This window comes from Asterias amurensis, chromosome 9 (assembly GCF_032118995.1).
Source record: "Asterias amurensis chromosome 9, ASM3211899v1".
Taxonomy (NCBI): Eukaryota; Metazoa; Echinodermata; class Asteroidea; order Forcipulatida; family Asteriidae; genus Asterias; species Asterias amurensis.
In genome coordinates this window covers 22,117,648-22,130,315 of record NC_092656.1, presented here as the reverse complement: position 1 = coordinate 22,130,315, position 12,668 = coordinate 22,117,648, and the positions used below count along the sequence as shown (strand labels likewise).

General features: G+C 41.2%; 2 protein-coding genes across 2 annotated transcripts in view; one reads left to right on the top strand and one right to left on the bottom strand.

The window, feature by feature from the left end:
• The first annotated feature begins 76 nt into the window (after window positions 1-76).
• Window positions 77-12,668, top strand: part of LOC139941778 (uncharacterized) — a 37,857-nt gene continuing 25,265 nt past the window's right edge. The window contains exon 1 of the mRNA XM_071938394.1: window positions 77-2,063. The gene's annotated coding sequence lies outside the window, so the exon portion shown is untranslated. The remainder of the gene's footprint in view (window positions 2,064-12,668) is intronic.
• On the bottom strand, window positions 2,055-10,808 carry LOC139941779 (uncharacterized). The gene is made up of 14 exons (XM_071938397.1): window positions 10,644-10,808; window positions 9,919-10,047; window positions 8,981-9,229; window positions 7,860-8,097; window positions 7,370-7,539; window positions 7,064-7,274; window positions 6,584-6,753; window positions 5,953-6,163; window positions 5,172-5,341; window positions 4,797-5,007; window positions 4,321-4,490; window positions 3,852-4,005; window positions 3,453-3,617; window positions 2,055-2,978 (listed from the first exon to the last, which is right to left on the bottom strand). Exons 1-14 carry the CDS (start codon window positions 10,798-10,800, stop codon window positions 2,837-2,839), a joined length of 2,547 nt encoding a protein of 848 aa, XP_071794498.1. The 5' UTR covers window positions 10,801-10,808; the 3' UTR covers window positions 2,055-2,836.

The window sequence follows — 12,668 nt, the reverse complement described above, 5'->3', positions numbered from 1 at the left end:
TGCCTAAAAACGTAGCAAAAGTGAAAACACTGATTACTTTTTTTTTTAATTCAAGTTTTGATTGGTTTATTGACGGAGGCACAAGCTGCAGGCTACGTCACAAACGCCGAGACAGATGCATTGTCTTTTAGGGAGGGTATAACTCTGGTATAAACTATTGCCCATTAAAACTAAAGAGTACTTAATTATGTTAAGTATTTATAATTATAGAACTTATTCAGTAAATATCCCCTTTAAAGTTTGCATTCACCCCCATTGTTTTAAGGCACTGTACACGTTTGGTTATTGTCCCAACATAATGGATAAAATAACAAACCTGTGAAAATTTAGGCTCAGTCGGGTCATCGTAGTTGCAAGAGATAAATGAAAGAAAAACACCCTTGTTACACAACTTTGTGTGCTTTCAGATGCATATTAAGGCTTCAGCTGAAGTCTTTTATTGAATGAGTAATACCTCTTTCTCAAAATCTACGTTAGTTCAGCGGGAGCCGTTTCTCGCAATTTGTTTTACTTCCACCAGGGCCCAATTTCATAGCGCTGCTTAACGGCCGAGTTTGTGCTTACTGTGCAATTTCTATTTCATATAGCGCTGCTAACCGTAAGCGCAGACGAAAAGGCATGCTAACCTTCCGGTGCTTACCGCACGAAAATAAATGACGTCACAATGCAAATCCACGGTAAACACGCAAAATGGCCGCCCAGTTTTTCTGCTAACCCGTGTTTTACTACCACCAGGGCCCAATTTCATAGCGCTGCTTAACGGCTGAGTTTGTGCTTACTGTGCAATTTCTATTTCATATAGCGCAACTTTTTTTTCTGCTACAGTAAGCACGCAAATTTGGCAGCGCTGTGAAATTGGGCCCAGCTCTCCACTGCTCGTTACCAAGTAAGTTTTTACGCCGAATTACTTTGAGTAATTACCAAAAGAGTGCAGCGCCTTTCAAGTGTATGCACAAATTTGTTCAGACGACTTCTTGTTTCCCTTCTCTGCTGCCAGAGTCTCAAATCAATGCAAATCCTTCCCTAGACCAAAAACTGCAGATCCCCGGTGGGTTTGAAGGTAAATAACTGTGACCTTGGTGAGCTGTCGTACCTGGCACCGTGCGCCGGCTGCACAGCCAGTTCGAAGTTTTCAAGCAAAAAAAACACACAAACAAAACCAAGTTTCCTGCAATGAGAATTCCCTGGCATGCAGTGGTATAGCTAGTAGACGAACATTAAAGGCCCTGTAGACTTTGGTAACTGAAAGACCATGCAGTATTCTCGTTTGATGCATCCCAACCCGACAGTATGCATAGAATATCAAACAAATCTGTGACAATTTGTGCTCAATTATTGGTCATCGAGGTTGCAAGAAAATAACGATAGAGAAACCCACCCATGTTGCACAAGTTTGCCTTCAGATGCATAGTGAAAGATGAAGCCTGGAAATCTTTTTAGTATTTGAGTGAGAAATTACCTCTTTCTCAAAAACTACGTTACTTCTAACAATCATTTTGAGAAATTACCAATAGTGTTCAGTGCCTTTTAAGGATGATTGTAAAGTCTGCTTTTATTTCGTTATGGTATCACGTTTTAAATATTCTGCATGCGAGAGTCGTGCAAAAGATTCGCCAACAAAAAGCGCCGGTTTTCACTTCTTGACTTTCGATTAGTGGGGAGGGAGTGGAGAGTCACGTTCGAAATAAAACCTTTTTGCAAATACCCTTCGCGCAAGCGCTAACTGTTGAATGGGGTGCATGCTGGTCTAGCTAGAGATCATATTTGAGCGCTAGCTAGACCAGCATGCACCTCGATCAACGCCTACACTGCGCGTGCCGAGAACAAGTAAGTACAAAGGCATTGTTAGGGTTGGTCTTTTGTTCCGTGGGGCGTAGCTAGTCCCTCAGGAATGTCTTGGAAATTTCACTGGTTTACTTGAGTGTACAGAGTGGTACTTTTGTATGGGGGAAAGTGAATGGATGTTCAGCGTAACAGTTTTGAAGTCAGTGGGGTGATGTGAAGTTAAGTGCTACAGTCATAAAGTTCTCGCTTGCATACTACGGCACAGATGTATTGGAATCGTGAGTTATTTTTTATTTATTTTTGTGGATGAAACCCTATGGATTGTAGTTGTGTGTTTCATTAAATATAAAGCACTTGGCAAAAGCATTTTTAGTTTAAAGACATTGTTGATCCATACAGCAGAGGTATGCAATTGATTAGCTTAAGTGCAAATTTATTTCTGCAGTGGTTTATTCTTCCTCTGTTCCAACCACAAACCCGTTGGGTTGGTTGTGACACCTGTATATTGGCGTACAAAACAACACCTTCAACAAATTATAAAATTTACGCAAGGACTGTATATATACCTTAATCATGTTGCCTCCATCTTGGTCATGTCCCTCGTACCGAATAACAATAATGCATGCTAATATTCATCTTACATTTAGGAACCAGACTATTTTGTTCTTCCAGCCGTGGTTTGGTAACATTGATATCAATGGTAGAAATTCAAGATGGCTGCAATGTGATAACGGTTTATTGTAACTTAGGTAACCATAACATACCTATGCACAGTGTTAATACTACACAACACACACACACACACCGGCATGTTAATGGTGCAGACCGAGGACTTCTCTTTGTTCTCCCATTGTTTGGACATTGTTTTCAGACGTTGTTTTCAGACGTTCCCATTGGTTTTGAACACAAAATCTACCGAGGACTGTCCCCGGTGTGACTTTTTCCCGGATCCCTTTTGTAAAAGTCCTCGGTTATCAATAGTAGACACACAAAGAGAGGCTATGTGGACGTAATTATTTTAAATAGCTTAAACAGCAAAATGTTTTATTTTTTACGGCGTTCCAAAGAATGGGTTGACCCTGATGTAGTGGCAACCTCCTTGAGTAGGCTGGAAGTCGAACACCGCACCTGAAAATCCACCGTCATCCGCGAGGAGGCATGAGATGTATGTCTCGGGTACGCAACCCACACACCTATCGAAATCAAAAATATAAAAGAACATGGAAGTATTAGTGAATAATTTTAAGGGTGTTTATTAAACATCCAACAGCGCAAGCGACAATTTACAGAACAGATAAAAAATATGAATATTCAACATTATTAAACAGTATAACAGCAGTAAAATGTCTCTCTTTTTGTCTGTCCGTCCATAGGCAGGCCGGGGAACAAAAGCTGTTGCTTCACCCAGCACGTAGATGTTGTTTGAAGTTTGTATTACTATTATTCATGTTGAATAACTATGATTTCTGCAGCATTGAATAAACTTATTGTGGATGATTGATTGTGTGCCGTTATACAAAAATGGTCACGCGCACTTTTACGCACCAAGAGGAACTGTCGTCCAATCATCTGCCTCCTTTGGCTCAGTGAGCACGCGCACTGTTGCACAGTGTGACGTCATGCGCACTAACGAAAACATAAAAGAAGAAACACCGTTTCTCGTTTACCTGCAGTAGTCGTCCCTCCCATCTTGATTGACATCTCTCATGTACCATGTGTCCATGTGACCTGCATCAAACCACGCCCCCGTACTGTTGTAGTTGTATTCTCCGTCTCCCTGCATGCCGGCCAGTGCGCATGACAGGAAGGGCTGCGTGCTTATGGACACCACCCTGCATTTAAGTAAGAATATCCACACACACAAAATAAGTTTCTCGCAATGTTTCACACTGTCAACAGCTCTCAACTGCTCATTATCAAGTAATTTTGTATTCTAAAATTGATGTTTTCCAGTATTTACCAACACTGTCTAGTGCCTTTGTGAGCGTGCACCATTATACGAAGATGGCAGTGCATGCATCATGTGTGACGAAAGCACAGTGTGACGTCATTGCATGGAGTCTTACCTGCAGTAGTCATTAGCCGCTCCTTGTCCCTGTACATCAACCCAGCCTCGGAACAGTGATGGCAACCCTAGATCCTTGAGTTCATAACGACGTGCTGCCACTGCGGTGGTCCGGCTCGGAACATCATCTGAATCCTCATCATCTACCGGTACGTCTGTCAAAAACAAGGAGCAAAATGTGTCCTGAAAGGCACCTTTGGTTTTTAGAACCGTTCGATTGTTTTAATCCTATGAAGTTGTATACAATAAAGTGAACCTGTGAAAATTGCAATGCTTCTTACCAGGCACTTTTGTATGGCCACTTATTTTCTCAGAGTTATTACGAAACGCATCACACCCAACATGCTTTCAGCAGATTGAACGTGGTGTGTAAAACAATAGGAATATAACCGAGTCAAAAGATAGAAAGCCTGAGATCCATTTAATTTAGGTTTGAAAAAGAAAGAAAAAAGAACAGTTTTTCGGGATACCTCCGCCATAGCAAGTTCCAGTCTCTCGACGTGGCAGTCTCTCACATTGAAGCTTTTCAGGCCAATTGATACTAAACTTAGTCATGGGCTCGCTGTATCCACTCTTAATTTCTTCACACAGCTCTCTGCATGGAACAACGAGCGTCGTGCGGGACCCATCATCAACACACCTGAAGAAATGACAAAAGTTCTTCTTACGTAATGAAAAACGAGTCAAAGACGTTTTAGATTTAGATTTGGTGTTGCATAACCCATTAACTGAAGGTTTGTCATGGATGTAGAAAGATTCTTTTTCAATGTGAACAGGTATAGAGGAATGATGTCTGAATTATTCTACTGTAAAGCAAACAAACTGAAAATACAAAATCTAATCTTCCGAAACTGTCTTAGGCGTGTGCCATAAAGTCCTGGCAACGCAATATTGTGAAGGTGGATTTAAACAACTTGATTGTGTTAACTCTATAGAAAAGAAATACCTGGGCAGATAAACCGCACAGAGGAAGGACCGAAGAGTCACAGAGCTCAGACGGTTCACCAAGGGGTAAAACTGCTGCAACTCTCGCTCTGCTTCTTCCTGGGTAACCATGTTCCAATAGTTAGGCATGGCTGTCTGTGTGTGGTCGATGCCAATTTGGCACATCGGGACGGTGATGTCTTCACATTTGGTAGGAGCAGCGACTGGTAAACCTGCAAGCAACCAATCGACATCTAATGAAAAAGGGCCTCCACAATCTAAAACAGTGCAAACAAAGTTATTTTTGTTGGAACGACGATCATTTTCGATTGAGCAAAGATTTTTTTCGCCCCGATTAGGTTCCCTATGATATCCCTTCTATAAAGCTCTTTAATACCTCCATCGTAGCAAGTTCCAGTCCCTCGACGCGGCAGTCTCTCGCACTGAAGATTTTCAGGCATAACAAATCCAACCTCGGTCATGAGCTCGCTACATCCACTCCTAGCTTCTTCACACAACTCTCTGCATGGGACACGTAGGGTCGGGCTGGAACCATCTTCAACACACCTGGACCAGTGAAAGAAGAACTTCTTGTAGATGTCCTAAGTACTAAGTTTAGCGGATTTATATTTACATGAGTTGTGCCGCAATAAAACTGAAATATTATAATAACCTAGGAGGCTAATCATCCTTACTCGCAGCTATAAGAGCTGAATTGCGAAGGACACTACAACGTGTTCGAGAGGCAGGCATGCAAGGGCTGGCAGCCAGCCACATTGTGACCGAGCACAGCCACAGATCGAAAGTGCTTGGTTTCTCCCGAGGGAGGAAAACCGGATGGTCTGGGAAAACCCTCGTGGCACAGCAGAGAACCAAGCACAACTCAACTCACATATGGCCCCGACCGGGTATCGAACTAGGGTTACCTTGGTGAAAGGCGAGCGCTTTACGCCTTAAGCCAACCATGTCATAATGGGAGCTTAACAGCTATTTTGCATTTTATGAACATTAGCGGGCGGAATGGTGACTGAAATTGTAAATAGAGAAGCTATTACTCAAACAAAATAATGTTTACAAACTTCAAATAAGAACAGTTAGCCGAATATAGATAGTCTTGACTATGCGCTGAATCGAAGGGATGACAACAATATTATTATGTATCTAGAAAGTGGAGATACCTGGGCACATAAGCCGCACATAGGAAGATCCGAAGATACGGAGAGCACCCAAGGTCGACCAATGGGGAAAACATCTGCACATCTAGCGCTGCTTCCACTTGGTCTGTCATGTTCAGATAGTTAGGCATGGATGTCATTGTATAGCCGATGTCGGAACTACACATTGGGATGGTAATGTCTTTACATTTGCTAGGAGCAGCGATTGGTAAACCTGCAAACAATCCAGAATTTAGTTATATATACAACACCAGAAACAAGGGTTTAAATACAGGAGCGTCAAAATAAAATTGGCAACAATCTGTGTATAAATGGAAACAAATCCTAGTTAGAAAGGAAGTATATCTGCAACAGAACGACGTAAAGAAAAAAATGTTCGTGTAATGAAGATCTTTTTTTCGCTTGAGCCCAGATGAAGCTTCGTCCGAACGAATATTTGTTCGTTCGAACCAGGATTATTCTTTGTTCGAACCAGGATTATTCTTCGTTTGATCAAGGTTGTTTGCATTTGAACGGTGTTTCGAACAAAGATTATAATCGTTTGAAAGAAGAACTTTTTGTTCGAACGAAGGTTGTTCCCCTTTTTTCCAGGAGATCCCTTTTAAAGCTCATTAATGGATGGTTGCTTGTATACCTCCGTCATAGCAAGTTCCGGTCTCTCGACGTGGCATTTTCTCACATTGAAGTCGTTCAGGCCAACCGAAATCAAACATAGCCATGAGCTCCCTACATCCAATCCTGGCTTCTTCACACAGCTCTCTGCATGGGACACGAAGGGTCGGGCTGGAACCATCATCGAAGCACCTAAAATAATGGGAGAACAACTTCTTAGATATACACGACCGAGTCATATAATAAAAGATTTAGATTGACATGAATATTACAGGCCATAATCCGTAAACTGAAGTGTAGTATCGTGGCTTGGGGAAGGTTTTGTTTTCCAAATAGGTAGGGGAATGATGTCTGAAACTTTAACTCATATCAGTTGTTTACTCAACCAAGCTTAGACAATTTCAAAATGAGCAAAATATTCTGCCGAAACACTCTCGGGTGTATGCAAATAGAGTTCTGAACATGTGATATCATTATTGTGTGTCTAGAAAGGTGGACATACCTTGGCACATAAGCCGCACATGTGAATTTCTGAAAATAAGGTGAGCACTGAACTTTCACCAAGGGGTAAAACTGGTGCGCCTCTATCCCTGCGTCATCTTGATTGGTCATGTTCAGATAGTTAGGCATGGATGTCTTTGTGTAGCCGATGTCGGAACTACACATCGGGATGGTGATGTCTTCACATTGGTTGGCGACAACGGCTGGTAAACCTGCAAAACAGGAGATTTTTTGTAATATTTTTAATCCGAGATCATTATGTAGCTTAGATCCAAGTTTTCAAATACAGTAACTGTTATTTTGATACCTCCGTGGTTGCAAGCTCCGGTCTCTTGACGTGGCAGTCTCTCACATTCAAGATTTTGAGGCCAACTGAAACCAAACTTATTCATGAGCTCCCTACATCCACTCCTAGCTTCTTCACACAGCTCTCTGCATGGGACACGTTGGGTCGGGCTGGAACCATCTTCAACACACCTGCAGAAATGGGAATAGGAATCATAAACAAAAGAGTCATAACATTAGAGGGTTTAGATTCATATGGATGGTGTACCAACATTTCCTGAGTGAAGTGTATCGTAGATGCATGAATGTTTTTAGAAACGAACATATTATTTGGGGAATGTTTGTGGCAGTGTCAAAAATGCTGCCTGAAATTTTAATTACTCATACAAAGCATATGAAAACTTCACAGAAGAAATGGTCTGTCGAAACTATCTTGGGTGCTTAGTTCTGACCACGCAATGATGTGATGGTGGATTGCAATATCATTATCGATGACTGTAAATGTGAGATACCTGGGCACATAAACTGCACAGAGGAAGGTCCGAAGATGTGGAGAGCACTGAACTTTCACCAAGGGGAAATACTGATGCACCTCCAGCCCTGCTTCATCTTGATTGGTCATGTCCAGATAGTTAGGCATGGATGTCTTTGTGTAGCCGATTTCGGGCGGACACATTGAGATGGTGATGTCTTCACATTGTGGAAACGGGTGTAGAAGCGGTCCGTCTGCTGGCGGGTACAGCTCTTCAACTGTGAACGGGTTTGCAATTTTGTGAATACAGTTTTGTGAACACGGGTTTGCGAATACACGTTTGTGAATACATGTTTGTGAATACAGGTTTGTGAAAACGGGTTTGTGAATACTGGTTTTGTGAATACATGTTTGTGTATACGGGTTTGCGAATACAGGTCTGTGAATACAGGTTTGTGAATACAGGTTTGTGAATACGGGTTTGCGAAAACAGGTTTGTGAATACAGGTTTTTGAATGTTTGTGAATACTGATTTTGTGAATACATGTTTGTGAATACAGGTTTGTGAATACGGGTTTGCGAATACAGGTTTGTGAATACAGGTTTGTGAATACGGGTTTGCGAAAACAGGTTTGTGAATACAGGTTTGTGAATATAGGTTTGCGAAAATAGGTTTTGCGAATACAGGTTTGTGGTTACAGGTTTGTGAATACGGGTTTGCGAAAACAGGTTTGTGAATACTGGTTTTATGAACACATGTTTGTGAATACAGGTTTGTGAATTACATGTTTGTGAGTAAGACCAGTATTCTCTATTGGTGCAGCCCAAAACAAAATGCATAAACAAAAACAATCTGTGAAAATTTGGGTTCAATTGGTCATCGAATTGCAAGAGAATAGAAAGAAAATACACCCTTTGTTGCATCACATTGTGTGCTTTCAGATGCGTAATAAAAGGGCTTCAGCTGCAGCATTTTGTTATAAATTGAGTGAGAAATTGCCTATTTCTCAAAAATTACGATACTTCAGAGGGAGCCGTTTCTAACAATGTTTTATACTATCAATAGGTCTCCATTGCTATTATGAAGTAAAGGTTCACGCTAACAATTGTTTTGAGTAATAACCAATGTGTCCAGTGCCTTAAAAATATATATATATATACCTGTTAGGCAGCCCTGTTTCTCGTTACGGTAATGCATAGAGCGAAACTCCTCAGTCCTATCTAGGTTGAGTTGGCGGGCAGTGGAGCGGCAGCTTTTCCATACCTGCCGGCTCACCTCGAGGCAAGGTCGACGGTAGTGTGGTTGACCGAGGCCCCGCGAAGGGTTGTTGACGACCACATCGGGTTGTGGTAGGTAAAAGGTGCAGAGAAAACGTCCCAAGAACTCTGAACAACCCGAGTCCAATAGACCTGGTATAAATACAAAAACACATTTCACACTCTAGAAGAAAAAAAAATCAGATCATTGCCTTGGTGCCTTTGAAATGCACCAGTAGAAATTTACAATTTGCTCATAGGGTGCCCTTTACCTAGCAGAAAATACCTTGGTGCCCCTGCCCTTTTCTGTCAAAAGCCAAACAAGCTACAGGCCTGGAACCGGGTTATAGTATGACCCGGAATCGTATCAAAACGACCCAGAAATGGTTAAAACTTCTTAAGGCGGAATCCTGGTCGAAATTCCCCTCTTACTTTTACCATTCTCAACCTGACCCAGGTCAACCTGACCCAGAAATGGATCAGGCCTCTGATTGGACCCGTTTTATAATATAGTCAGTAATTTTTGGAACGATAACGTTGTGATTGTTTTGATGGAACCATAACGACTTTGGCAGTGTTAACACGCCAATATTTGGGCAAGGAGTTCGAAAGAGGTGCAGTACGTGAAATCAGCAAATAGCTTGACCGGTTTCGAACCAACAAACTTTAACTAAACCTGTGCAGTCCAACCACTGGAGCAACGAGTGCTAGGGCCAAATTATTATTTGTTTTGAAGGAAAGTTGAACTTTGATGAGACGGATCAAAAAAACGAATTCAACAAGTTGTCAAAATCAAAGGTTGTTTGTGGTATGTATGTTAGTCAATTATATAGAAACTGTACCTTGCAAATACGTGATAGTTTCGCGGAGTTCACTCAACTGAAGTTGTTCAACATACTGAGGGTCCGAGGTGGGAATATCAATGCCTTCATCTTTGCACAGCTGCGGGATGTCGAGTTGACTCGAGGTACCTTTAACATTAGAAAATACCCTATAAATATTAATGGAGGTTTGAGGTTGTAGGTCATGCCTTGTAGAATGAAAGAACGGGCCAGGACAATCATAAAGTTGAGTGCTCAACTGAGTGTCTCAAAAGCAATGCCACTTGACTGTTCAAGGAAGATCATACCTGCACTTATAGCATCCTCCTATTTCGGAAACCATAGCTTTCGAACTTAGCAAAGTTCTTCTTTTTTGCGCCAGGGTTGTCATCATTGACAGAGATGGCACACTAGGAATGTTGAAGTACTATCCATGCATGTTTCTATGTTTGTCAAAGTAGTGGATTACGTTTTTCACAATGTTTCAACACGCATTCAATGCTACAATCGTTAAAATATTAAAAGTAGCGACTTGGTATGATTATGATATTTGATTATGATTATTCTAATTTTAAGAGAGGTTTGCGGTAACACCATGTGAATATCTCTTTTGAGTGTCACTCAAAAGGAATACCGCAAACTTCTCTTATATAGTTTGGCCCACCGTGCAAACTTTCAAATCCTAATTTTGCATAATTATTGTTGCTGTCTTGGAACACTCAGCCGAGCAGTGCCTACAATCTTACCTTGGTGCCAGAACAGAGCAATGACTTGAAGACACACTAGAAATCGCCCCATCTTGAAGTACGGGCAACTACATCTATGAGGGTCTGCAGTATAAGAGTCAATATTGCGAGGCCAAATACTACTTAATGTTTGCCACCACGGCCTTATGTTTACCATGGCACGGCGTGACGTCTGCATGCGATCCGATCAAATAAAAACCAAAACAACTTTAGCCCCGGCTCTGACATTTAGTGTTAAGGTTCAAGGTTCAAGGATCATTTATTTTCCATGGTAATATCAAAAATAAGCTACATAATCGCTCAAGAGCGATCTGTTTATGGTTTAATGAATAGTCCTACAACTTTATAGTGAAAATCAAGAACTATAGGTGCAAACAATATGACGCTGCAAAGGGATCCATTTTAAAAACTTAGAAGCGGAGCTTGGGAAATGGTCCTGAAGACATTTATTTGCATTGAGACATTTCGGTGGTTGAGTCGAGAACAAAATTATATAATGGGTCTCAATGCACCAGCACGAATTCAAAATATTAATTTAAGTATTAACACTCTTAAACAAACAGACGAAATATGTCGATTAGTTATCGCGCCCAAATGAAACGATCGACAGGATAACTTTCCTTATGCAGAAAGGTCCCGTAAAAAGCCAACACAATCTGGTAGAGGGCTCCCCATGTGTTCTAAACGTTAAGAAGGTTCGATTTCACTAAATGCAGTCAGTAAATTGCGGCAAAGGGGATTGTTATAATAGGTACACGCTGTTTATCCTGTAGGTTTTTCATTGGGGCACGAAGGGGTGCATCCAAGATCGCCCTCACTTATTCCAGTATTGACCATTTTTGAGCAAGAGCAAGGCCCAGTACCGATTGTTTGTGTTACGTCTTCCATTGCATGGCACTTAAATTAGATATTGACACAAGAATATTATTAGAACGAGTTGGATTGATAATTTCGAATTATGGAATTCAATGCTTCTGTTGCAAAGTCCTTTCAAAACTCCATGAATGTTCTCATCGTACTTCCTTAGATCTAACACCTTTTAATACAAAAACCAGAAGTCAGCTTTTAATTGTTGTTGTAATTACGTTTTAATAGGTAGGCATAGTTGACTCAATCGAGCTGCTTGTAACAGAAAATATTGCTTAGGACACTTCTACTAAAGCTGAAATGAGCAGGATACCAGTCATACATTGTACTTGTGACATGGCTAGTTTGGCTGTAAACCTTATTCTGGTTAGCGTAATATTATTATGCTTAGCTACTTTTTGTTCTATGATTAATTGGGCCCTGGTTTGTCGTTATAGGTTTTAATACTAAGCCATGGAGGTTTGCAAAGCTTTTCTATTTGATATTATTGTCTCTGGAAAATTTGGTAAGGAATTATTTGTCGCAGCGCTTGAATCTTTCCCAAAACCATTACTCCCCTTTAAAAAAAACATGGGTTAAAGATTAATCAGTCGCGGCCTTGGCGAGATGGCGTACCCGGCACCGTGCGCCGTTGGGCTTCAACCCCGGCGGGGTGTGACCCTAATGGAGTGACTGGCACTGAGTACACGCGGCATCCATGACGCGACATCAGCTGCAGCAGATCCTTTGCGAAAACACAGGACCTTCAAAATTCCCCTTAAGCTTTTAAAACAAAACAAATTAATACCAAACTCCCTAGAGAATAATCTTATTCCCTTCTTTGATAGAGCATGAATGTAAAGAGTGGGCCGAGACAATGCAGTATTGGACCCGTGTTTACTTCGTGAAGTGAATAAGCCTACAGTGGCCCTGACAAAGTTGAAATAATTGGGCCATTTTTATGTCCACAGTGTGCCATACGCCTAAACACTGTAGGTTATTTATATTACCCCCAGAAATAATTTGCAATACTGTTGTCGTCAGGTAAAGATACAAACATGTCCACTTTCCTGAGGGGTGCCTACAATTATGTTCGCTCATTGCACCTGAATAAAACACACTGTAAAAATAGTGTTTAGAAATTCAACACTATCTAAGCAAGTTTTGTACCCACTTTTT